This window comes from Diaporthe batatas (assembly GCF_019321695.1).
Source record: "Diaporthe batatas strain CRI 302-4 chromosome Unknown Contig00001, whole genome shotgun sequence".
NCBI lineage: Eukaryota > Fungi > Ascomycota > Sordariomycetes > Diaporthales > Diaporthaceae > Diaporthe > Diaporthe batatas.
The window spans coordinates 309,150-334,568 of NW_025408548.1; the positions used below are offsets into that span (position 1 = coordinate 309,150).

Consider the following 25,419-nt stretch of genomic DNA (forward strand, 5'->3'; position numbering starts at 1 on the left):
CATACGTCGGTGGACATATATGGCGCCTTCATTCGGTGGCAGATATCTCGGTACCTATATACCTAGGTATGAATTCAAATGTCCCATGGAACAAGTAGTGTCTGAAATAGCCGTGAGCCGTAGGCTCAAAATTGGAGTAGCGAGTTGGCTGGTGGACCACATCGACAGAGTACCTAGGCATGGCCGAAGACGCTTTTGCGGACTGATGAGCCGTGAGATCTCGCAAACCCCCAAAAACCCCACTGATGAATATAATAGAATGGGAAGAGCCATTCATGCGGTTGTTGGCAAACTCGAAGATCGGAAAACATTAAAATTGAGTTTATTCTAGCATATGATTCCCGGTATATCGCAGTGTTTTGTTGCCACTGACACATATACAACTTGGTACTATGCATCTAAATTTATTTCCGGATAACCTTTCCACTCTGGATAACGTCTGTGACCCAGCCGATCGTCATCATGCTTCTCTTGGTGTCTGCAAATATCTCATGATCGTTCACGAGATGCTCCTTGTAAAAGGGATCATCTCTCATCTTCTTATAGTCGTCAATGCTTTCAAAAATGACCTGACTAAAACAGTCAAAGTCCGCCAAGTTGGTCATCTGGTGGTCGAACAAATGAGACATTAGACTCCGAGTCTCAATCGGGTTGTGGATCTTGTAAATTTGTTTATATCAGTTATTCAGTCTTTTGTCTCCCTTAGCTATTGCTCGACCGTTTCGACAGGCGAACTGGAGAGGTGGCATGATTTTTGTACTTACCATGGTCCACCTCTTCACCCCGTACTTCACCATGAGATCCTGCGTCATTGGGGCTGAGACTGTGGTCATATGTCGTCGGTAGTCCTCCTCACTCATTCCCGGGCGTCGATATCCGCAGATTGTGAGACACAGCAACTGGCCCTCAGAACTTCCCGCAGGGCGATCCGGAATCGCCGGAAGGTCTGACATCGTGATCGAGAATTGTATCCGTTCAATGGCCCTTGTGATGATAAGAGTATATACACCTAAATAGTTGCCCGAGCTGAAACTTGGCCCTCTCCACTATATAGCAACGACTCCAAAAGAAGTGTCTGCTCACGGACCTGGATTGTGGCCTCGACGGACTCCGACCGGAAATTCAAGCAGGGCGACTGTCTCACGTCGGACATCGGAGCAGACACAAGTGTTGAGAGAGCGGGGAGCGAAGCCACATTTACCCCATGGGATGATTATTAGTGGCCAAGGGCATGCTTTTCGCACCTCTCGGACCAATTCACATATTCTATCTCCTTACTGAGGAATCAACTCCACAGCCTCCCTGTTGGATAAACAGACACAGACTACATCAACCTCCCGAGCTAATGAGGCCATGCAACCTTAAGGTATTCGCGTGCAAGCCTTTTCTTGATAGCAGCCAATATGGACATGCTGGGTGTCAAAGCTACGGCACTTCTAGCCGGGTCATTTCTTTCTGGTACGCTAATGCCCATGCCGTTCAAACGTTGTTATTTTTGCTGAACGGTGCCCCTAGGAACCATGGCGTCTCTGTCTCTCATTGCGGTGCCTGTCTTTATGGACACTACCGGGGACGCAACGCAGCTCGTGCACCAGTGGGCCCGGATGTATGAATATGGTCACAAAGCTATGCCCACCATCTCTGTTGGCGTATGCATCCTCCACGTATACATGGCTGCTAGCAAGAAGCGGCGGGGTGACCTGGACCGCGGCCGTCGGGTGTTTTCCGCACTGGCGGGGGTCAGCACCGTTCTCATGCTGCCATTCACGTGGCTTTTCATGGTCCCGACAAACAACGAGTTGTTCAGGCTGGAGGCCTTGAGCAGGATGGAATCGCCTGGAGCTTTTGATCTGAGAGGGGCTGATGTCAAGGGGCTGGTTGGTCACTGGGCCGAACTGCATGCCATCAGGTGCATCTTCCCATTGGCAGGGGCAGTCTTGGGAATGTTCGGAACATCCTGATGATGGCTAGACTGGGACAGCTGAGGGGATCGCGTCTCCCATTTCTGTATTTTCATACTGACTTTCTTATAGACGGTGAGTATATTGCCGCTGATTGGGAGTGATCGATGTTGTTTCTGCCACGACGAGAACCCCCGCTCCCTTAGTTCTTAATTAGAGAGGACTTCTTTGCAACGAACATGGCAAATCTCAAAGCACGCGGCGAAATTCGGGACTATGATTGAAGGTTTTGGATGATTCAGTACAGATTAAAGGCCCGTCTTCCATCCATCACATTTACTGTGGTTTCCATTGCCACCCTGAGCAACAGCGCATTTTAGGTTGCAGAATTACGGCTAATTCTTATTCTTTAATATAAGTAGGAAGGCTATTTATAGTATTATTTAAGATAGGTATATTATCTTTCCTCTAATTAATATTCTTAATTTTTACTTTAAGCTTTGATAATATATTAGGAATAAAATTAAGGTACCTTTTATTTAAATTATTAAATATATTACTTAAACTTTATTATTATTTTTTAATATTAATTATAATACTAGTTATAAAAGTTAATATTAAGCTTTAAGTTATATTATATTTAAATATTATTTAAATTAAAGTACTTTTACTTATTTTATTCTCGAGAGTTTATATTAAAAATTATAATAAACTTTAATTCTTTTATTAATTATTTTATATTTATATTCAAACTTTATAAAATACTATAACTATATTTTACTATTAATTCTTAAACTACTTATACTTTATTTAAAGTTATTCCTATTAAGATAACTTAAATTAATATTTAATGTAAATTTAATAGGACTATATAGAGGTTAGTGAATTATTAAGGTCTATAAAACTGTACTACCTATGCTGACAACCGCTATAAAAAGACATTAGACATTACGAACCGCAAAGTCGGCGGGTACACTCACACTAGACAACTCAGAAATCGAAATAGCTAGGTTCCCACTAAAGCTCTATCTTATAAGCTCTTAGCCTGTAGAACGTTACCCTGTCGGAGGTTGTCTTGTGGGAGGTTAGGCCACATGTGCATAGGAGATTATCCCATAGCAATCAGGGGTGACGCGTACATGGAACTCTACTTGTATGGGTGAATCCTCCTTTTTTGCAGGTGCGAATTTCCGATCTCCATAAAAAACGGTGGAAAGATGACCTAGAGATTTGTTACTTGGGGAGGTTAAGCCCGAGATTTCTTATGTAAATGCAAATGCTTGACTTACGATGTCTTTCACGCTTTCTCACAAACTCGTCTACCAGGGATCTTCGACGCTCTCATCATTGCAATTGCCAAGGTCCAAGGCGTTAACCTGCAGTCACAGGATTTCAGATACTTGTCATACTCGTCGGGAACGATATTTGAAGATGAAACCTCAATCGCAGTTAGGAGAAGATATTGCAGTGTGACAATGCAAACTGAGACTGGGATTCGAAAACGCTTGCAGCTCCATTCGGCCAGACCTTCCACCTGATTGCGGGCACGCGAGCTTTATTTCTGCCACGGATGGTTTATTATCCATATCCACTGGTGACACGAACTTATTAATATGTACTTGCTTGGGCGACCCTGTGTCTATTCAGGCCTCTATGTGTAATAGATGTGGCGCCTCAGTCTCTCGTATCTCGTTCCAATGGGGACTTCTTGCTGCCGCCCCCACGGCTAAGCCGTGCAGCTGGAAAGGCCGACTCAGGCAGACAAAATTGACAACATAGAGCTCGTGGACTTCTGTGTCGCACACGGCTCACACCGGTTGTCAGCCCCCGCTGGAGCCTGCTTCCTGAAACCCTTTGCACCCCCCAGATGGGCCACAAGATCTGGATATATGTATACTAGTATCAGGTTAGGCCCAGCGTATTCCTACTCAGATCTCCTGTAGTTCAATAAGTTATAACCAGTGTTCTCTCTTCCATGGAAGGACCCACAACAAGAAACTCAGTGACGGATGCTGCTCGGTCAAATGCGTCAGCTACCGCTTCTAAAATCCACTACGGAGCCTTACAGGCGTCCCAGGTGCGTTCGATGCGAGATTCATCCCCATCCGATGAATCTACTCCTGCGTTCGTCGGCGAATGTTTGCAAGGAGCCCAAGTCGACTCGACGTTATCAAATAATATACCAAGGTGCCAGCCACTACAGGGAAACGAAGCAGAAGGCGTGGGGCATTATCGAGCTGCCGCTTCTGGTGATATGGGAAGCCTCGAAGAACCTTCCGCCAGGTCTGGGCCGCAACGGCTACCCGTTTACCTCCGTCGCTGGGTTTTGGCTTCTTTCAGTCTTATCTTTCTTCTGATGATTGTTCTGTTGGAGGTATTGAACAGTTTATCCACGCGGAATGGCGCCATCGCGAAGGGCCATGCTAAGGATCACTACCTTTGGACATATGGACCGGCAGCGATTTTGACCCTGGTCGCATCACTTTTCAGTCGAGTGGAGTATCAGGCAAAGTTGTTCGCGCCGTGGGGGCGATTATCCAAGAATATTGGGCCTGTGCAGAAGAATCTGCTTCTGGATTACGTGTCCGACTTGACGCCAGTCGTAATCTACGAATCCATAGCAGACAAAGACTTCGCCGTGGCAGCGACAACCACCATCTCGTTGGTGATAAAGATATTGATCGTGTTGTCTTCAGGGTTCATTACCCTGTCAAGAAGAACGGTCCACTACGCAACAATGCCCATGGAAATTCAAACCGCCTTTGTCAACAATTATACACCTGTCAAAACAGGCACACATCTCCCCCACTCCGCCTTGCAAGATGCAATCTGGGGGAGCAGCTACTCGGACTCCCAGGGCGTATCCCGGGAATTTGCATACCAGTCGGTACAGAGTAGTCTACCCGATACGGCTCGATTTGAAGTGGTCGTTGACGGGCTTTCTACGAATCTCAACTGTGAGATTGCAGCGCTTCATGCATCGGACGCCGTGGTTGGAAAGTTTTATAGCCTCATGAACGTCAACACTAAATCTACGGGATGTGACGGGGTCATTACAAAACTTCTCGGCCCTTTGCCCCCTTTTGGCAATTCAGATGTGTTTGGCCCAGGTCAGGTGGCCTTTGGAAGAGTCGAGCAGATCAATTGCAATGCCACGAAGGATGACGCGAGTAAGCGCTTCCTTATCATGTTCGGGCTGGAAGAATGGAGGGTGGATGAGGCGATTCCACCCAACGAGGTGATCAAAAATGATCTTTGCCCTACAGGCGGATGCGTCAATAACTTGCGAGGCAGTTTGGTCAAATCTGCCCAGCTAGTGTGCGCCCCGCAGTATGAGATCACCAAAGTCATCGTGGTTCAGAACGCAACAGAAGTCGAGAGTGTGACACGAGCTCGGGAGTCTTCGACTAGAACCTTAGAGGGTGTAAGTCCTTGGGACTTTGTGAGAAGCTAGCTGTCTTCATTCCGTCAATATGTGGGATCTCAATATGATCTCACTTTATGGACAGGCTTCAGAATTGGTCACGACCGCCTTGATGTGGACCAGTTCATGTACACCATCCTGGAGGCCGAAGCACCGACTGGCACCACCGTTGCTTCGCTTTACGATCCGGCTTTCATGCAATCGATGGCAACAAGATATTTTCAGCGAGTAGGCGCAGTGATAGGTGATGATGGAGCCAGCCTCCCTCACCGCGACCGGTTCAGCCACGATCGTCGAAGATCGCCTGGTGGCGCGAGAATGGATAGTCCACTGTATGGCCGGACTTCTCTCATCTTGTCTCTTTCTTACACTTGTTACAAGAGCCGCCATAGAAAAACGAGGGACATTGCATCAAGCTCCAAGCACACTTTACAGGATCGCAGCACTTGTCGCTCATAGCCCAGATCTGTTGGACCGCCTCCGTTATTCCGGCGACGCCGATTCAAAGAAACTTCGTCTGCAGCTGAAAAGGCCAACTTTTCAACCTGAACTGACTCAAAAAGGGTTGAAGCCACCGGTTTTGAGTACTTCCAATGTTGCTAGAGAGGGCGTTCCAACAACCACAAGCAAGCCTTCCGGGACCATCCCTCAAAGCCCCTTGACTCACCCTCATCCTTGGATACTTCATCCTGCGTGACCCCTCGGTCTCGGTCTCATTCTTTTCGCCCTTGCCATCACTCTTGAGGTGCTATTGAGTCGGTCTTGCCGACACAACGGATTAGGTGACGCGGGCGAAAGTCCATACATCCAGTACACCTGGACGTCTCTTCCTTCCCTTTTGTTTGGAGGCCTCGCTATCATATTCTCCTCTATGGACTTCAACATAAGGTCATTGGTACCATATACATGTTTGAGCGATGGTATAGCGGGTAAAAATTTCCGGACCCTCGACTTTCTCGACATGTCAGTGCCCTCGGCCATTTTTAAGGAAGCGAAGCTGCGAAACATCGGTGCCCTTGCAACCACAACGAATCTTCTCGTTGGATCTCTGTTTACCGTCTTCTCCGGGTCTTTATTTCAAGCAAACTATGTTCGAACTACAGAATCCGCGTTGCTTCGGGCTGATAGCTCATTTGGCACGCCGAGCGGTGTCTTTGACGTCGCCCCACCCTCGGTTCTCTGGAGCAACCGTTCCTATCCGAATTTCACATACGAGGACCTGGCCTTCCCACAATTTCTGCCAGAGATGACGACAGGGGCGCAAGGATTTTCCAATACGTCTCAGCATTCGATAAAGGCTGTGGTTCCCGCATTGCCATCACGCCCGGAGTGTCTTCTGTACGACGTAAGTATCATTCGCGTTGAGAATTCAGAGAGTGCGGCGTGGAAAACCCTGGTGATTGATATCGACGATGGAAGGCCTAAGTCTGTACAAGAATGGTCCGGTTTTATCAGCATCAATCCAGACACGTTATATTTCGGGACGGAGAACGTGATCGGATACGACGACAATTACTTTTCATGGGGCTACGTAGACTGAGGGTCCTTTGCTGATTCCAAAGTCGGTCATATCGCGGTCATGGGCTGCAATCAGTCCATCGAGATGGTCGACGTTAACACCACTTTCACCGGCGCCGACATTGCCATCGATGTTCAAAACCCTCCTCAAACCTTGCCGGATACGGAGCCAGCATTAAGTGCTCCTCTGGGCTTGGAGTCATTGATAGTCAGATATGCGACTGACCTAATGCCTCCTCTCTCTCAGAGCCATGATACGAATTTAAGCGGATTCTTCACTTTGCTAACTCACTCAAAATATGCTATCCCTGTCTAATGGCTCGGGGGCACTAACGACGGTGACGTCGCGGCTGCCATCAAGTTCCAGCATGGCATTTTCGTCGCACAGGCGCTCAACAAAGCCCGCGTTCCCGCGAACGAGACGAATGTCTTGCTGGACCGTGAAGAGTTCCTTGCTGGCGAGAATGATACCCTGCCCAGGTTCGAGGCTTCGGTAGAGGATCAGGCTGGCCGACAACGAGTGGTGCAGGACGAGGCATCAACTCGGGTCCTCGAGGCGTTGCTGCTTGTGACTCTGGTTTTGCTCGTCGTGGGCTGGGTGTGGCTGCCAAACACCAACGTGTTGCCGAAACGGAGCCCGAATACTATCGCCAGTGCGGTAGCACTGCTGGCTGGTGGAAACTTGACCGAGTGGCTGCACGAGGAGGATGGATGCGTGGACACGATGAAGTTCTGGCTGGGCTGGGAAGATTTGCCTCCCGAGGAGGGAATTTCAATGGGAGATGGGAACGAGGGTCGTTCTCGTCGCTTCGGTATTTTTGCCGTCATGGATGACCCCGATGATGATGAGCAGATAGGATCACTACACGGGACAAGTACCTGAGTTGGATTTAATGGCTTTTTTTATGTAATGGCGCTGGGAAGCCAGAGTATTGACTTGGTAGTGGATTTTGAATTGAATCTATTTCATTAACTAGGTAAGAAGTGCACATGGACTCAGAATCCAGCAGTTGAATCATTGAATTCATTCCTTCCCAAATTTACCATGCATATTCTGGCCTACCATAGCCCGTGTCTCAACTTTTGATTTCTCGCTTAGATATACCTGGTCATATGGATAGACGGTAGGACAGATACATAGTTCCAAGCCGCTTTTCTCCTTCCATGGAACTCAATCAGTCAAATCGGGTCGCTCCCAGGCCTCGTCATAACCCGTGAATCTCACCCACTTGAGATCTATAGGCATGCTCTTGGTCGTGACATGGCCCATCCTTGCCATCTTTAGCCACATGTCGCCTTTCAAGGGGAAGTAAGGTAATCCCTTGTCATCCTTGTCCTGGTACTTGGCGGTTACCAACTCGCCGTTCTTGAGAGCGCGGATGAACTTGGCAGCGTGGCCATCGTCGTGCTCTTTGACAACTGCACCAAACACATCCTCCCACCCCCACGACAGCGTCTCTAGGTCCGCCTCTGCATACTTGTTGATATAGGCCGCATTAAGAGGCACACTGCCTGAAGCCACATACCAGGCAAGATCCGTGTAGACCTTGTGCTCCAGGAGGCGGGCGCGGTCCCCGAGCGAGATCCACGAGCCCTGGCCGGCCAGCACAGTCATGAAGATGCTGCTCGTCACGGCATGCATCCAAAAGAAGTCGATCTTGGTCTTCCGGCCCTCAGACTGCGCGGCGCCGCACATGAAGGCACATGTACTGATCATCTCAGCCGTGCGCCTCTCTAGCTCTTCCTCTCCCCTATCAGTGTCCCCCCTGCTACCGGCGGCCAGCCGGAAGCGGCCAGCCACCCGCGCGAAAGCCTGGCCCGCCCGGCCTACCACGCCGTTCCGCATCTTGAGCCCCAGGTCGGACCATCGCGGCGCTGTCCGGATATTGATGTCGTTGCGCATCTCGTTCAGTAGCTGCAGCATCGACGGCGGCGAGCCGAGTGGCCCGTTTTGGGCATTGCCTTTGGTTGATGTTTCTTCTTGTGTGTAGCCTCGGGACTCGGCCTCGCACATCTGGAACAGCCTGTGCAAGTCGCTGTCGTCGTTTGCAGCGGCCTGGGCAAGCGCCTCGGCGACGAGCCCCGGTAGCTCGAACTCGATGCCCAGGCCAAGGTGGATTAGGGGGTGGTACAGGCCGTCAAAGAGGCTGGACAGCATCCGCTCCGCCACCTCTGTGCGGGAGAAGATGTACTCGTGCACGACGGCTTTCCAACCGCCCTCCTGAGCCGCAATCTTCTGCTCAAAGAAGCGCAGGAAGGTATTGTACTGTGCTTTGGTGTGCATTGTCTGTAAGAAGACGTCTCGGTCGCTCAATTTCTCAAGCAGCTCGGCGTCGATAGGGGGCATGGGCCGCTGCCCAGCAGCCTCGTCGTCATACCGATCCTGGAGCTCTGCAGGGCCGGCGCCGAGGGCGAGACACGTCAGGAGGCTGTGGGAGATGTGGTTCATGCCGGCCATCTCCCGAAAGAACATGTGATAATAGTCATGGTTCTTTTGTAGTAGGCGGTTGCATTCTCCTATCGATCCTGGAGGGCTGGGATTTCCTCGGACAACACATGCGTCCAAATTTGCCGAAGAGACTTGAAGTGCCGAACTAGCCATAGTTTGGTTCGTTCCAAGGTCAAATCCAGTTAACAATTCAAGATTCGTATTCAGTGAAATCGTATGCTCGTGAGTCCATCCTGCCTCGCCTTTTCTTGATCTTCATTTATCCAACAGCATCAATCCCAATAAGAGCGCGGAACGCACCCCGCTGGAAAAGTGCACCGAAGATCAAGCTAGGCTTGTTCGCCCGCCATTCGCGGAGAATATGCACTATCGGTCGGGTTTCGCTACACCAACCCATATCAACAACTGGCCTCCGTCCATTCTCTCACATAAGCTTAAGCAAAAAGAATCGGAGGACAGGAAATGAAACCCGAATCGGGTATTCCATATAATATTTCGGTTTACGACTATTGCGGAGTTCCTGCACCGAGTAGCCCCACACAATGTCCACGGGGTTAGATCCGGAAATCCGGAACATGTTATTGAAGACTGGTGTCTTGGGCTACTACTAATAGTTTTGTACCCCTACCAATACCGGATCAAAACAACGCAGGCCACACAGTTGTTGCATCTCGGTATACGCACTAGTAAGGCTGAGATTTTGCCCAAGACGCCAACGACTATGCTGCCTGATTTCAACACTTTGGAAATGTCCGCGAGCTCCGATTCCGTGTCTGTCCATGTTAAAATTACTATCAAACCTTCGTGCACTGAATCATTCCTAAAAGTCTTGAAGCCCACGTTAGATGCCACCGTCGCCGAGCCTTTGAACACATTCATCGAGCTTTATCGGCTGGAGAAGGAGCCTGGTGTCTTTCGGCTGGTGGAGAACTGGGACGCCACTGCGGATTACCTGAGAAATGTAAGCAGCTGCCGCCTCCCTACAATGTTCATTTCCAACCCCAGCCTGATCGCCGGATTTCATATCAATATTCTCAATTCCAAAAATCAAACTGGGGCTCAGCAATCACAATAGACGCAAACCAAAAAAGAATACTACCAGTCCTACTATGCAGCCATCCAGCCAATGCTCTTGAAGGCTCCCGAGGTGGAAATTTTTGATCGGATGCCAGGAAACCACTGGGTGGGCATAAAGAAAGAGGCATACCCGGACAAGGCTTAAAGATGAATGATGAACTTCGTTTAGATCGTCATACGAGACATTATTACGCGGACCATAGCCAAGTATAAAAAGAAATTGAAACCAAAAAAGATGTGCTTGTCACTTTTACACGAGTATAGGTGTTTCCTTTCCTTCAAAATTCCAGCTTAGACAGCAACTCGTGTGATCCCTGGTGCCTTATACGGACACCATCGAGATAGTACTGTCAAGTTTGGAGTTGGACTGCGCCTGCTTCGCAAGTGCGCAATGCCTTGAACTATGTGGTTTCGCTTCTATTCCGTATACGTCCGAGGACATACATGGCGCCTTCATACGGTGGTAAGCCTAGGTTGTTAGACAGTTCACAATTGACTTTAGTAGCGCATTCCAACAATGCACAGTCATGAAGTGGAAAAAGTACCCAGTCTTTGAAGCGGGGACAAAGCTGGATCCAGATACGTAGATCAGTTGTGGTGGATCATTTAAAGGATCGTTTGAACTGCCAGGAGACCACGCACAAGGCTACAAGAACGAGGTCATGGGTGTGATTTCTCATCCAGGCTCAACACATGTCCATAAAGGAAACGCCGTTTCATAACTGAATTGATTGATGTATAATATATTGACTCTGTCAAGTAAAATGTTGCAAACTGTCCGAGATTATCTCTCCACCTGGGCTTGATGCTGGATCGCCTTTACCAGGGACCAACTCCCCCGTCGATGTCCACCATGCCGTTCTTCTCAATATCGGCATCGCGATTCCCCAAAACGATGTCTGTAAGGGCCTTGGCAGGCTCCTTGGGGTCACGGGCGCCACCCTTCTGCCGCATCTCGCGGCCCTTTGCCCCGGTGAGGTTAGAGACGCACCAGCCCGGGTTGAAGGCGAGGACCTTGCACCCCCACTCGGCAAAGTTGTAGCGATGGCAGGCGGCAAGCATGTTGAGCGCGGCCTTGCTCATGCGGTAGGGCTCGCCGCGGATCTGCCGGAAGGGGAACTCCGGGTCGAGGCGGTTGGTGACGCTGCCCATCTCGGAGGAGACGTAGATGACGTACGGCTTGGCAGACTTCTGCAGCAGTGGTGCATACGACTCGGTGAGGAGCATCTGGGCGAAGACGTTGGTCTCGAAGCTCATCCGCAGGGAGGTGAGGAGGTCTATGTCGGGCTGGTGGACCAGAATGCCCGCGTTGTTGATCAGCACGTCCAGCCTGCCGAACTCGACCTCGATGCGCTTCTTGGCGGCTAGCACCGACTCATTGTCCGTTACGTCCATCTGGAGCACCGAGATTGTCGCCTTGATCTTGTTGGCTCCGTCTTGCTGGATGTCCTTGACGGCCTTTTCTCCCTTTTCCACGGACCGAGAGCCTAAGAGGATGTGGAAGTCGGCTGATGCTGTAGCAAGAGCAGCCACGGTCTCATAGCCGATGCCGCTGTTGGCGCCTAGATAGTGGTTTTTGTTTAATGAATGTGGTTTTGGTCAAATGTGGAAGCTATACCCGCAGCCTGACACTTACCAGTTACAAATATGACGGTCTTGTTAGGAGCCATAGCGCCGGGGATTAGAGGCTTGATTGTGATGGGCACGACGTATAGATGCTAGCTGGTTCAATGAATAAATGAATCCCTTGCTTGTGGGCTGTTTAGTTTGTTTCTTTGCTTGTCTTGGTAGGGACAAGTGTGCCCTGGCTTGGTCTATATCAGCGAGCTGAATGTCATGTCAAAATGATGAAGCCGCGGGACGGAATTAAGCACTCCAATCTCCGGAAGCATTTCGTCTTTGTCCCACCAAAAAATGATCCCTCCTTGCTGCTGACATAACCAGATGAATATGTGATAGGGCTGTGCCTCGCAAAATCAATCAGGCCGTACTTAGGTGCGAGGAGAGACGGAACCCCGCCCCTCTACTGTGGCATGCGACATAGCGTCAGAATTCGGTCGAGGGCGCAGACGCAGGTGGGCTGGCGGGGTGATGGAACAGGGAATCGGCATTGAGGTCGGAAGTGTGGCTATGTCGTACAAGAACAGCTGTTGTGGACGAAGTCCGACAATCATAATGTGACTTTTTCATCTCGCTCCCCGAGAGCCGAGCATGAACGGTTAACTCCGCGGCCTCGACCAGTGATTTTACGAGGTGACCCGAATTTAAGGATTCCTTTGTGACACCGCACTATCCTACAGCTGGGTCAAGGAGGTTGACCAAGACGACCTGATACGTCAGCACCATGGGGGCCACTATAATACAGTAGCTTCGGCACGGACTTTGAGTCTGCCATAGCACCGACATCTGTCCGGTTGGAGTTACACAGAGCCTTTGTAGATCCCAACCATGACGACATTTTTGACAAGATCGTCGATGGAAACATCAGAATCCCGAGCTCAGCACGATCCTTCCATCTTATATGCAAGGCGTGGCTGCGGACTGGCTTATAAATGGATACCTACCTAGGTACTTACAACTTGTGGAAAATGAGAAATCGCGGGAGTGGCAAATGTCCTGCCACCAGAAAACGTTCCGCTGCAAAAGTATACTTGAAGGCATTGACTGTCCCGAAAGGCCTATGCACAGTCCGCGCTGCTCTATGATGAAATGGACCGTCTACGGGTGGCCAAGCAGACATGGCTGTACTCTGAGTAAAAGTCGGATGAAATTCTACCCAAGATTCAACCTGGCATTATCATTGGTGGCTCTGATTAAATTGCGGTATGAGAGTCTGCATTGGCATTCTGGTCATGAAATACGGTCTAGATACCTAGGTAGATACGAAATAATGAGAGCCACGGAAAGTCTTACTATACTACCCATAATCCTTCCTCCTTTTCCTTCGCTCTCAAGGCTTGGAAGGCGTGGAAGGCTGTCTTAGCTGTAGTACTCCTCCAACCAGGCTCGCAAGTCCCCGAGGGTGGGGTACTCCAAGAACAGGCTACCGTTGACCACCACGTTCAACTGTTCGCGGAATTTCTCCGCGATGACTAGACTCATGAGGGAATCAACACCAAGCTCGGCAAAACCGCTATCATCGCTGACCTCAGCCAGGTCAAGCCCAGCCTCGCCGGCAATAATTCGAAGAGCCTTTGAAGTGATTGTATCGGCCTCGACGTCCAAGTTTGTTGACACCTCCGCTGCTTCAGGGGTCCTAGTCACGTTATCACTGGCCTTTTCAACACCAGGGCCATGATCGCCATTGTAGCCCTCCGTTTTGAACCCGTTGACAATCGGCATCGGCGCCGGGGCAGAGGCCGTGACCGCTATATCGTTCCTGAACCTATCCGCGGAGGTCATTGCAGGGGTCTCTTTCTTTTTCACCACAGCGACTGAGCCCGGTGCCGCCGCAACTGTCGGGGCTGACGCGCCATCGGGAGGCGAGAAGAAGCGGTTGAGCAAGATGCGTGGGTAACGGCGGAACTGGATACCCTGCACCATGCCGATGATAGTGTGTGTCTCAGGCTGGAGGACATAGACGTCCCCAAGATACACAGTCGGGTCTTGCTCTGTGGGGATCATCTTCACGTATGACCGATATGCCGCTCCGGGCTCCAGGGCGCAGGCGAACCGCATGGACCGCCAGCCCGGTGTGACGCAGTAGTTCTCTTGAGTGTTGATGGCGTCTGAGACGTTCATGATGAATCCAGCAAGGTGTGCCACGCTGTCGATGAAGAAAGGGGGAACTGTCCACGATCCACCCTTTTCCGTTGAGAGGACTATATTAGCAAAGGCCTCCAGCCCATTTAGCACAACTGATTTCATGCCACGATACTTGTCTGCATATTCCACCAGGTTCTTAGCGAAAAGCAGGTACGCCATATTCCCGCTCAGGCGGTTGGCGGTGCCGGCTGTGGCCAGGCGTTCGAGCTCCTCGATCCGGCCTTGAATCAAGTGCGAGGCTGGAGTCCAGCTGCTAAGCCACCCCTTGGCGTCGCCGTAGGCAAGTGTCGCAGTGGCGAATGGCTCCTCGTCCACGACATTGCCATCATCTGTGACGTTGTGCCATTGCATACTGGCCCGATTTGTAGCAATGTTCGTAGTCGTAATAGAGACCTGGATCAGTTGCTTTGAATCTGCCTTGGAATTGGCCACGAGGGCCCGTCGTACCTCCAAGTCCACGATTTCCATATCGGCATTACCTTTGGCCCCCTTGAGTTTGCTGTGCAGGTATTTACCAAGGGTGTAGGCGATGTCCGCATGGATGGACTGCGCACATGTGCACAAGATTGTCAGCCGGGCCCGATATCTGGCAAAACGATATCATATCAAAATAAAAGTAAAAACCCATACCGAGGTTACCACGCCGCAGTTGTTCATCCTATGTCCCCACGCCGCAGCACGGAAGTCGGGCTGCATCAAGTCGGACTGCATCACCACTTCGCCCATGCCGTTCTCATCGTCGAACTCCTCGTGGACTATGCGCTGGACAAGGGATGTAGTCAGGCCAGAAACCGCGTGGGGAAGGGCAGCATGGCCCTTCATGTGGCCTTTCTCCTCGTCGTAGTAATTGTTTCCTTTGGTCAGCGCCCAGTCGCCATTGTATTGGATCCAATATATCTTATTATTCCAGGCGTATGTGGGAAGGTCGAGGAGGCGCAATGCACTCTCTACTGGGCTGTGGTAATGGTTCCAGTCAAGTTTGAAACCCAAAGAATGCAGCGAGGCAAGAGTGGAGGTCATTGTGGTCCAGTTGTTCTCACCTCGTCTCATGGACGGCATGGTATGGGCGGATCCCAGTGTTGACTTCACAAAGCCTACACTGACAGGGTGTGGCCCGATCTGGATGTCACCCTCTGGCATCAGTATTTGATGGTTCCCATTGTTTGAAGTTCAGGTGGGATTAAAGTGGACTTCGTTGACAGGGTGGGCAAAAAGAACGAGCAGCTTACCTCAATCCACACCGTTTCGCTGTCAACTGTACCGATCTCTGATGCGGCCTGGAGTGCAGCAACAAAGTTGACGGTTTCGCGGGTCCCACGCCGCAGATAAGTCGAATTCACCGTCTTGGCATCAAATATAACCTTGCTAAGCAGGGGCGAGATGATAGGCAGCTGAGGAGTGTTGAAGACGACTGCGCGAGCCAATGTTTCAAACTCATCAAGTATGGGATCCATCTGGGCCGAGTGGAAAGCAAAGGCAACATCAAGGCTGAAGCACTTATAGCCCACCTCCTCAAGCAGGGCGGTAAGGTTCTCCATCTCCGAGACAGAGCCGCTAAGTACCGTCTCCTCGGGGCCGTTGATACAGGCGATTTCGTACGCTCTGCCCTGCGCGGCCTCTTTGATCTTCTCGACGGAAGCACGCACTGCCACCATTTTGTGAGTTGCGGCCTTCTGGGCCTGTCTGCTTTCGAGCAACCTGGCCCGCTGTCCAACAAGGTAGATAGCGTCACCTGCGGAAAGAACTCCAGCGGCATGCAAAGCTGCATACTCGCCGAGGCTATGGCCCACCACCACATTAGGCCGTATCCCAATCTGGGCCCAGTACTGAGTAAGGGTGATCTGTGCACAAGTCTGTGCCAGCTGTGTGATAACCGCTGAGTGCTGGTGTTCCTTTGGGAAGCTTCCATCGAGTACGGGCACAAAGGATGGAAATCCCTGACGCTGTGCTAGAGAGTCCAGATGGAGGATTTGAGATCGGAAGTAAGAAGAGCTCTGGAACAGCTCAAGACTATAAGACTTGAATGACGCGCCCTGGCCCGTGAAGGCGAACGCAACGGCAGGTGGTCCTGTGTTTGGAATGGCTTTCTGAGAATCAACACCTTTTAGTGCCGCTTTAAGCTGTTTCTCGACATGCGGGATGTTGCTGGCAGCGAATGCTACCCGATGGTTGAAGTGCGGTCGGCGTGCTGTCGTTGTGTAGGCAAGATCGGCTAGGTTTGTATCCGGGTTCCTCTTGAGGAATGCAAGCAGGTTCTCCAAGTTCCCTCTGAGCGACACTTTGCTCTTAGCACTGACAGCCACGACATGCGCAGGGCGCGGGTCTATCTCAGTCACTTCGCGCAGTGGGCCGTCTTCAACTATGACAGTCGAATTCCCCCCCGCGGCACTGAAGTTGTTCACGACTGCGATACGCTTCTGATCATGTTCCTGGCCTGGACCAGACAGCCGTGGCCATTCAATCTTCTCCAATGGGATGCGTACACCCCGCTGGTGTAGGTCCTTTGGAAAGCGTGGCGTCAGGCTATTCTTGATACCAACGTGTGGCGGGATGGCGCCCTTTTGCAGAATGAGGAGCACCTTGAGCAGGGCCGTAACGCCGGCAGCGGCCTCGCTGTGGCCAACGTTAGACTTGACGGCGCCGATATAGAGGGGCTTTTTGGAGCTTCGGCGGCGGCCGCGTGGGGCAAAGACATCTGAGACGGACTGAATCTCTTCAAAGTCACCGGCTTGTGTCCCAGTGCCGTGCACTAGAAGGCACCGTGGTGGTTAGCCGAGAATAGTCAAATGGTCCACCAGCGCGGCTCCTGTACACTCATTTCCACTAGACTTACTCTCGACAAACCCGACTTGGAGAGGGTCAATCGCAGCGCGACCCAAGACTAGCTTTCCTAGGTGCGCCTGGTGGCCTGCATGGGGATGGGTAATAGAAACGGCCTCGGCGGAGTGGTTGGTCCCGGCACCGCTGATGACTCCTTTACGGATCAGGAACAGCATTTGTCAGTCTGGATTGATGTTGGCGTGCCATTAAGCGACACTTACCCAGAATGTTATCGTTGTCCGCCTCAGCATCCTCTAGGCGTTTCAGGACAATGGAAGCCACAGCGTCTGCTCTGCAGTACCCATCGGCATTCACGTCCCAGGTCTTGCACGCTCCGGGCGTCTTGGAGAGAAAGTGTCCCTGACTGAGACCGCAGAATGCGTCCGAGTTTGTCAGGACGTTCATACCCCCAGCGACTGCCATATCGACATCTCTGCTCCAGAGTGACGTACATGCCGTCTTTGGGGCCAGAATGTCAGTAAATTTGCGCAAAGTAACAAGAATTGTCGAAGAAAATGCCATATGAGGTCCACGAATCACATCGGATACAGAGGGACCTAAGTGTCAGAAGGCAGCTATGGCTCGAATATCAAGGGGTTTCAATGACGCTCAAGAATGGGAATTCAGCACGGAAAGAATTCAGTTCGCGAGGAGAAGGGTGAAGATGGGATAAAAAAATACCTGTATAGTGGCCAAACTTGACGAGCAGGCAGTATCAATGCTATAGCTCGGGCCCGCGAATTTAAAGTAGTAGTTGATACGCCCGGGGCCAAAGGCACGACAGCCTCCCGGGATGAAATACGTGCTAATCTCCTGGGCTGTGTTGACCTCGCGATAGTCGTCGCTCGCCTGCCCATAAAAAGTGCCAATTCGCTCCAGCCGGGTACTATCCGTGCGATTTGCGACGTATCCCGCACGCTCGAGGGCCTCGTGGGCCGTGACGATGGCCAGGCGCTGCATAGGGTCGGTCTGCTGAGCTTCGCGCGGCGACATATTGAAGAATGGGGCGTCGAACAAGCCCGGCTCGTCAATGAAGCATCCATAAGGCGTGTGACTCGTATTTAGCCTCTTGCCAGCGGGGTCCTTTTTGCCCGATCGAGCACGCATTAGTGACCGCGACATGATAAATAACCACGACAATCACTTCGTCCCCCGTGAAGGTAATCAATACTCACAAAATGTGTGTCAACATCGAAACGATCAGCTGGAACCCTGGCTGAAACGTCCATGCCAGCCTCAAGCAGATCCCAAAACTTGTCAGTGGTATCGGCACCTCCTGGCATTCGACAGGCCATGCCGACAATGGCTATCTTTGACTGGGACGGGCCCCTGGGCCCGGAAATCCCAGGCACTTTCGTGTGATCGTGAACCCAAGGGATCATCTCGTCAGTCTGGATCGCGACCTCCGATGGCAACTTCTTAGTCGCGAGGTTCACCATCTCTTGCGCGGCGAGCGAGGTGCGGAATACCATGATCGGGACCCGCATCGCGCCAACATCCTGGGCCTTCTCAACGACGCCCGCAATAACCTGTTCCCATCGGATAGACTGGGTGAGAATCTCATGCGTGGCCTGGTAAAGAAGGTCAGTCGCCTTCGCCGCGGGGAAGGGCCGTCCGGTGCTCGTCGAGAAGACGGCCACCCGGGGCGGGACGCTGAGCCTGTGCCGCTCCATCGCCTGTAGCGACTCTGTCTTGACCACCTCATGCACGCTCTCCTCGCTGTAAATGTGAGGCGCATGGCAGAGTCCCCCGTACACCGGGAGTGCGACAGACTTGGCATCCCGGAAAAAGTCAACCGTGCGGAAAAGCTCCCTGAGAGACGATGGAGGGCCGCTTATGGTCACGGAAGCCGAACTGAAGGCACTTATGAAGACCTTGTTGGTTTCTGGTGTCCTCTGAAGGGATAATGTCTGGTCAGCTGCTATTTATGTGACCATTAAGACAAGATGAACCTCAGTCTGAACGCTTTTACACGTACCCTGTCTTTCTGGACAGCGTCCAACTCCTCCTGGACTGCATCGGCGGAAACTTCGGCAAGCACATACGCCCAACTGTCCGCAGGACTCGATAAATCCGAAACAAACAGGTTCTGAGACACCTGTGCGACCATGATGCCGAGTCGGAACGCTTGTCGCACCGCCTCAGCGCCGACGAAGGCAAGGTCTGCAAGGGTAGGGGCGATAGACACGGCGCAAGCGGCCAGGAGGCCGATGCCTAGCCCGGTGAACGCAATGTCATTGTCGTTGAATTCATGTGGGCAGTTCTCATGGTGACTTATATCATCGTTCCCAAGTCAATAGCTGGCCACCGAATTGATGGAGTAGGGAGATTGTACTTGCCCGATGAAGGCCCCCAGTTCCACAATACAAAGCAGTACACCGTCTATGGATCCGCTCAGAGGACCATTTCGCAGCTCATCCAAGCTCACAAACTCGAGAAATGTCTCAAAATGCGGTATCAACGTCCTCAGAGTCGGTGGGATCAGGCGGGCCTCCTCGCGGACTGCCCGCGCGGCTTCATCCAGGAACTGGGCCAGCAGGGGGTGGGCCCTGTCCTTACTCTGGCGATACAAGTCCCTGAAGAGTGTCTGCTGGTCATCGTATGGGAACTCGTTGCTAAAGTGAACAACTCTCATCTTGTAAAGAGAGATATCTGACGCTGTCGTAGTGGGCGTGGACGACATTGGGACAGGCAAAGTGACAGCTATGTCTGGTGGTAAGTTTCCCTTGCACTCCGAGGGTTTTACAGAAATGCGAATAAAATACCAAATCTGATATAAATTCCTTATTACTGGTATTATAATTCACGGCTTAGAGGCGTTTCATTCCCACGGTATGAATGAACCCAGCCCGTCTTGCCCTGACGCAGACCGAAAAGAAGGAGTACCGTGCTCACGCATTACCGACACATTGGCAAATGATATCATCTCTAGACTCATAATCCAAGGAATGGAGTATGTGGTCTCGGGGCCAAGAGGATAGCTCTAGGCAAGTGACCGTATCCGGTACACAGGAACTCAGCTGAAGACGGCGGGCCGCGGTACGGCCGCCGATGCAGAGCCCGATTCGCGGCGACCACATTCATTCGAGCTCGGTGTTCCATGTGAGAGCCAAAGGATGCATCCCTTGTACAATTAGGTACAGCTTGCTTATCTGGTCAGACTCCGGAACTCACCTTCGGGCTTGACCTCCGTGGCCAGCAATTCTGGAACTGCCATGGTGTCCAAGCCTCTAAGCGTTTGACTACAGTCAGACAACCCGTGGAAGAGCAAGGCCTCGATACGCCCCTGAGAAACCAGGAGTCTAATGACAACCCGCGGAACGTTGTGGCCTCCTTAGAGAGAACCTTTTAAGTGTCCGGGTGAATTACGTCTTTGGACCCTTGGGTCGTCACCGCCCCTCCCATATCTTTGCCGTATGCTCTATGTTTTCTGGAAATTCAGGTTCCTGGTGAGAGTATCATTTGTAAGCGTGTTTAAACACAGCTTCCCCAATGTCTTACTAGCACAGCATCCAATCCTTTGAGAATCTGCACATAAAACATTTGTACCTGGTCAATGAAATTCTCCCTCCAACGGCAGACTGCTACAGTTGATACTATTTAATACCCGCTGTACGTTCATCACGTAAGTGTCTCAAATTAGCGTAGAAGAAAACCTCATTTTCGCTGTCCCTACTCTCCAAAAATCTTGTCGTGCTCAAACTCGGTCCACCTGATATCCGGCTCCAGCCCCGCGAACTTCCACTCACCGTCCACTCGACGATAGTGCATTGTGGCCATTCCATGTGCGTGGCCCTGGGCAACGACTTTTGTGAGCTCATCATCCTCATACCTCTGGTGCGCGACACGCATCTGGTGGTGTCCCGTGATTTCCAATTCACTTATTTTGATCCACTTCGGCGCTCCGCCTACCATATGCTGCGTCTTGATTCGGTTGTTCCCGAGAAAGTGAGGGTCGGAAGCCATTGCAATCAACTCTGCAGCAGGCAGGGCGTCCCACATTTTGCCCATATAAGCACGGTAGTCCACCTGGGGATCGAAGGGTCAGTAGCTGTCCCACTCGGCGTCTTCGTCTTCTATGTCCTCGGCAATCATGGCAATCGCACTTCACTTACACGGAGAGTGGGGGCCAGGCATTTGGCCAGGCGGTCCCAGTCTTTCGTATCGTAGCTCTCGGCCCATTCAAACAGCGCAGCCTGGCAGCCAATGATGTCTGGATACTTAGTCACTATTATGTACCCCTCCCCTCAATGGCTGAAATACGACGACTGACCTTCCAGGCTGAGCTTTTTTGTGACGTTAGAAGACATTATTCGTGGAATTTGGTGTCTGATGCCAAAGGAATTAGACGAGAAATGGAGGATTTAATCTTTTTGAAGATAGCCAATCCGAAGTTGCAGTCACGCAAGGCTTTTTTTTAGCATTCTTCTCGATGACAGTACGTGTAGACCCTTTCGGAGATGTTGGGGTCAAATGCTTTTCCTTTAGTTTCCACTGATACGGAATTGCGACCAATTTCGCTGTCCGATGCTGACGGTACGTGCGACGACGCCGCCTAAGCTGAGCCATGGAGTGAGCACCGACCTGGAGCCTCGGAAATAGGCACATACATGTACATGCAGCGGAAACTATTCCAATTCATCTTAGGTTATCAAAGCCTTTATATATGAGACATAGATAGAACAAATAAAATATGGAATAGACAGATAATTATAAGGTATAAAGGAAAAATATAGTATGGCTAAAGCGAGAGTGAAAATAAAGGTGTAATTATCCGATTATTAAACATAGGTCCTGGGACTTTTGATGGCTAGGTAAACTTGATGGACAGTTCGCTCGTGATTCCTCCGTTGATTTCAAGCGTTTTCTGAGCATGCCACAATCCTGCCAGATTTCCCCACTTGGCAAACGTGAATGAAAATCGGGTACGCAATGTCATTTAGCACAGCGTTTGCCTGATATTGGGTACAAGTAACGGCAACTGAAACACTAAGCTCATTCTTTCGCATTGCCGTCCCACTAATCTGAGTTCACAATTGAATCACTCCTCTTCAGCACTACACACGCATACCAAGTTCTTTCACATTTCTGATACTCTGTACTTGAACAGCGCCTCGCACGGGGAACTCCAGTTGACCACTTACTGGAGGTCCCCACGTCTTCAGTGATATGGATCCTCTTGTGTGATTACGACGTAGAAGATCTCCTCACCGGATTGCAAACCTGCTGTGAATTCATCCGACATGCAACGTCACAGCGGCCGCCTGGGACACAGTTCCATCTTCCAAGTTCTACCACCCCTAACTCAGGAGTAAGCCTTGTGGAGAAGCTGCTGGCTGACATTACCCATCGCCGCGCTACAATAATTAGCGGCATGCTGTGTAACTTGGTCTTGCATATTCAAAAGCCTCGTTTTGGTCGGGCAATTGCTTACTTCCGGCCCCAAAGCCCGTTGGTCGGGAAGATTCGTTGTTTCAATAATTTCCGAGCCGACGGATTCTCAACTTGCCAGAAATCCATGGGTTTTGGCCGAATGATCGGCATTTTTCAAGAATTGGGCAGAAAGAAGCCCTCTTCATTTCGAAAACTGCCGAAGGACTTGACAACCTAAAATAATCGAGATTGAAGTTCATTGAGAGATTAGGTTTGTGCGAGATGAGAGGGAACCCCGGGCGGTGTTTCATTTCAGTCAAGCTGACCGAACACTTAGACCGTGGTTGGGTGAGTCCAATAATGTGTTCCCGCTTTCTATGATTGCTTTTGAAAACGGAAAACATCCTTCATTGTGACTTGATATTTACACGCTATATGATGCAATTATTCTTTTTTATGCTGATTGTAGGATATCAAATTTTATATACAATACAACTCTATGTCAATACGGTCCAAATTGGTAAAGCTTCCAAGGTCTTCAAGTTGTGAGCTTCACAAGTGCCTGATGGGGAACGTGATTCTCAGATACTCGCCGTACTTGACCAGTACCACTGTGAGTGGAAATATTACAGCCATGTGCACAAAGCCCAGTACACTGTTTCCCCATCCCGCTCCGAGGTTTTCGTACAAAGTTAAGCCAGCAAGTGGTAGAAGGCCTCCACCGATGCATCTAACAATTCCGTTCGCTGCGAGCGCGCTGGCCGCGAAAATGGTGAAAGATTCAACCAGATAAAGGAGAAGAGAGTTGAAAATTGTGTTGAACCCGAACCCAATGAAGAGCGTTCCGATGATAGGAACAATCCAGTGGACTCCGTACTCCGCCGTCCACCCGTAGATGAAAAAGCCACCAGGAATACAGATTGCCCCTAGAGGTACCCACAAATTTCGATATTCTGGCTTCTTTTCACCATCCTGCTGGGCGGCTCGATGCATCATGTAGCGGTCAGAGGTCAAGCTGACGAGCAGGTTGCCTGAGAGGCAGCCTATACCGAGACCGAGATAAGCAAGGCCAGACAAGTTAGGCGAAAATCCATATGTCTGCACAAAGACTACTGAGATGGATGATATCATGAGATAAAGGAACCCGTAAATTACGGCCATATAGAGCGAAAGGAGTGCACCGAGCGGAGAAAGCACGAGGAGCTTAATAGGCCGGCTGATGCCGCGACGCAAGACCGCCCATGGCGAGGAGTGTTCATTCGCCAGGCCAGATCTAAGGGCGAGGATTTTGTTGGATCGTCGAGCTTTGCGCCGGAGGATCAAGGGTGTGTATGTCTCCCTGCAGAAGATAAACATTAAGGCCGCGGTGAATCCTCCCGTGATGACCACGAGCCAAAATACCCAGCGCCAACCCATGGCCGTCGCCAGAAAGCCACCACCGATGGGTCCCGCCACGGGGCCCAGGATGGGGCCCATGATGAAGAATGACATGTATGCTGCTCGTCTGTCGAGGGGAACCATGTCGGCGAACGAGGCGCCGCCGTTTGCTGTGATGCAGGAGCCGAAGAACCCGGCGAAGAAGCGGAAAACGATCAAGCTCGATAAAGTGGGCGCCAAGGCACAGCCAACAGTAAATGCGAGGAAGCCGATGTTGGTGATGTGGTACACGGGCACGCGGCCGTAGATCTCGGAAAGGGGGGCCCAGATCAACGGGCCGAAAGCCATCTTGAACGAGGTGTGTCAGCAATGAAAGCACTCTGATGGGGAGGGAAGGCGTTGGACATACAGCCAGGACATAACTGGAGACCACGAAAGATTCCAAGAGTTCGTTGTTGGTGTCGAACTCTGCCATTATTGCTGGTGTTGCAGGAGCCATGATGGCCGACGAGAAGGGACTGAGAAATGCCAAGAGTGCGAGCAGGCCAGCGTTGACGTTAATTTGCCACAGAGGCCAATTATAGGGGTTTTGGGGGTCATGATCTCCGTCCCAGGTGTTTTTGTTGGGTGCGGCCTCGTTGGCTGGCAAGGCTCTTGGTTCGAAGTTATCAAAAGCTGGTGGTTGGAAGTCATCAAACCACTCAATATCGGCTCTTCTGGGTGCAATTGGCGTTTCACTTCCTACGGTTCTGAGCCCATGGTGTATTCGGATGCTGTCTTGAAGCTGGGCCATCTCTATGCTGTTCCTCCAGTCGAGGGACTCAGGGGTACCCACCCGTTCTGGTGTGGCCTGCATGGTGTAAATGTGGAAAACACTGAATAGTAGGTTGTTGAAAGAACTTGCAATGAATCAACGACGCCCATCTAGGTATACTGTAGAGGTTTTCCGAGATGGAGAAGTAATTTCCTACAACAATCTCATCACATGGATGGTTACAAAAGTGATGGAGAAAGGGCTAACACAGGGTGCACAAGCAGTGAGTGTTGGTTTGCTACGTGTAACGAGGCTCGCATTCCACAAGTGCCGGTTGCAACTTAAGCTCTTAACTCCGCGCGAGTCCGAGGATGGTAAGCCACAGCCTGGGTTCGCTCAGCGACTGGCACTGTCGATCGATCTTGTGACATCAATACGTTTGTACATCTCCCGAGGGTGCATGTGCTTTTACATGTTTGTGCCTGGGTTCAGCCCTTGCCCATTTATGGTTTTGTGCCCGCATGAACTTGCTTGGAATTGAAATACCTGATCCCAAACAAGCTGCTATTTATCAAGCACCGCTTGTATTGCTTAATGCTGTCAGACCTAATTTAGCGTCACTCATAATCATATTTTCTTGGAGGCAAACGTTTTACGTCTGTCCTATTGTTTTTTGTTTTCCTAACCGGCTTTCATAGTACTACCGGAAGGGTTATAGTTGGTAAGATGTCATGTCATGATGTGTACCGAATTACTCCTTTACAGATAACTTTGATCACTCTTACTGATGACAATATATATCTAGTGTCTTCTCAAGACTTCTTAGAGCGGGCCCTGTTTTTAATTGAAAAGCGCACAAGGTTGGGATGTTGTGGTCTGGGTACATTTCCAAGTTATCGGCTCAATAATGAACTTGCCACAGGCCTCATCTCCCGATTCGCAGGGCCTAAAAACGATTTAG

The 25,419-nt window shown here is 50.8% G+C and overlaps 8 protein-coding genes across 8 annotated transcripts; 3 read left to right on the plus strand and 5 right to left on the minus strand.

Annotated features, from left to right (window-relative positions):
• Positions 1–1,403: 1,403 nt before the first annotated feature.
• KVR01_000475 (uncharacterized protein) lies at positions 1,404–1,961 on the plus strand (the record flags this gene model as incomplete). The annotated part of the gene is made up of 2 exons (XM_044785938.1): positions 1,404–1,458; positions 1,516–1,961. The coding sequence occupies 2 exons, from the start codon at positions 1,404–1,406 to the stop codon at positions 1,959–1,961; spliced, it is 501 nt and encodes a 166-aa protein (XP_044650424.1).
• A 2,296-nt stretch (positions 1,962–4,257) lies between these two features.
• Positions 4,258–7,726, plus strand: KVR01_000235 (uncharacterized protein; the record flags this gene model as incomplete). Its single annotated transcript, XM_044791767.1, has 6 exons — positions 4,258–5,325; positions 5,356–5,569; positions 5,610–6,018; positions 6,082–6,856; positions 6,920–7,051; positions 7,232–7,726. 6 exons carry the CDS (start codon positions 4,258–4,260, stop codon positions 7,724–7,726), a joined length of 3,093 nt encoding a protein of 1,030 aa, XP_044650184.1.
• Positions 7,727–8,014: 288 nt separating this feature from the next.
• KVR01_001020 (uncharacterized protein) lies at positions 8,015–9,445 on the minus strand (the record flags this gene model as incomplete). The annotated part of the gene is made up of 1 exon (XM_044793618.1): positions 8,015–9,445. One exon carries the CDS (start codon positions 9,443–9,445, stop codon positions 8,015–8,017), a length of 1,431 nt encoding a protein of 476 aa, XP_044650969.1.
• A 595-nt stretch (positions 9,446–10,040) lies between these two features.
• Positions 10,041–10,514, plus strand: KVR01_000606 (uncharacterized protein; the record flags this gene model as incomplete). The annotated part of the gene is made up of 2 exons (XM_044790698.1): positions 10,041–10,253; positions 10,368–10,514. 2 exons carry the CDS (start codon positions 10,041–10,043, stop codon positions 10,512–10,514), a joined length of 360 nt encoding a protein of 119 aa, XP_044650555.1.
• Positions 10,515–11,096: 582 nt separating this feature from the next.
• Positions 11,097–12,572, minus strand: KVR01_001039 (uncharacterized protein). Its single transcript, XM_044793840.1, has 2 exons — positions 12,006–12,572; positions 11,097–11,931 (listed from the first exon to the last, which is right to left on the minus strand). Exons 1-2 carry the CDS (start codon positions 12,037–12,039, stop codon positions 11,189–11,191), a joined length of 777 nt encoding a protein of 258 aa, XP_044650988.1. The 5' UTR covers positions 12,040–12,572; the 3' UTR covers positions 11,097–11,188.
• A 776-nt stretch (positions 12,573–13,348) lies between these two features.
• On the minus strand, positions 13,349–19,637 carry KVR01_000174 (uncharacterized protein; the record flags this gene model as incomplete). The annotated part of the gene is made up of 9 exons (XM_044786684.1): positions 13,349–14,680; positions 14,765–15,253; positions 15,364–16,883; positions 16,968–17,108; positions 17,176–17,413; positions 17,636–18,037; positions 18,130–18,849; positions 18,933–19,217; positions 19,263–19,637. The coding sequence occupies 9 exons, from the start codon at positions 19,635–19,637 to the stop codon at positions 13,349–13,351; spliced, it is 5,502 nt and encodes a 1,833-aa protein (XP_044650123.1).
• Positions 19,638–20,626: 989 nt separating this feature from the next.
• On the minus strand, positions 20,627–22,199 carry KVR01_001031 (uncharacterized protein; the record flags this gene model as incomplete). Its single annotated transcript, XM_044793429.1, has 3 exons — positions 20,627–20,983; positions 21,070–21,167; positions 22,178–22,199. The coding sequence occupies 3 exons, from the start codon at positions 22,197–22,199 to the stop codon at positions 20,627–20,629; spliced, it is 477 nt and encodes a 158-aa protein (XP_044650980.1).
• Positions 22,200–22,879: 680 nt separating this feature from the next.
• Positions 22,880–24,560, minus strand: KVR01_000284 (uncharacterized protein; the record flags this gene model as incomplete). Its single annotated transcript, XM_044790088.1, has 2 exons — positions 22,880–24,052; positions 24,114–24,560. 2 exons carry the CDS (start codon positions 24,558–24,560, stop codon positions 22,880–22,882), a joined length of 1,620 nt encoding a protein of 539 aa, XP_044650233.1.
• Between the last annotated feature and the right edge of the window lie 859 nt (positions 24,561–25,419).

Bases quoted from the DNA above. Each gene is read 5' to 3' on its own strand.
- KVR01_001039 (XM_044793840.1), bottom strand. From the start codon at position 12,039: ATGGCTCCTAACAAGACCGTCATATTTGTAACTG. The intron at 11,932-12,005 runs GTAAGTGTCAGG...ACCACTATCTAG, and splicing joins GACCGTCATATTTGTAACTG to GCGCCAACAGCGGCATCGGC.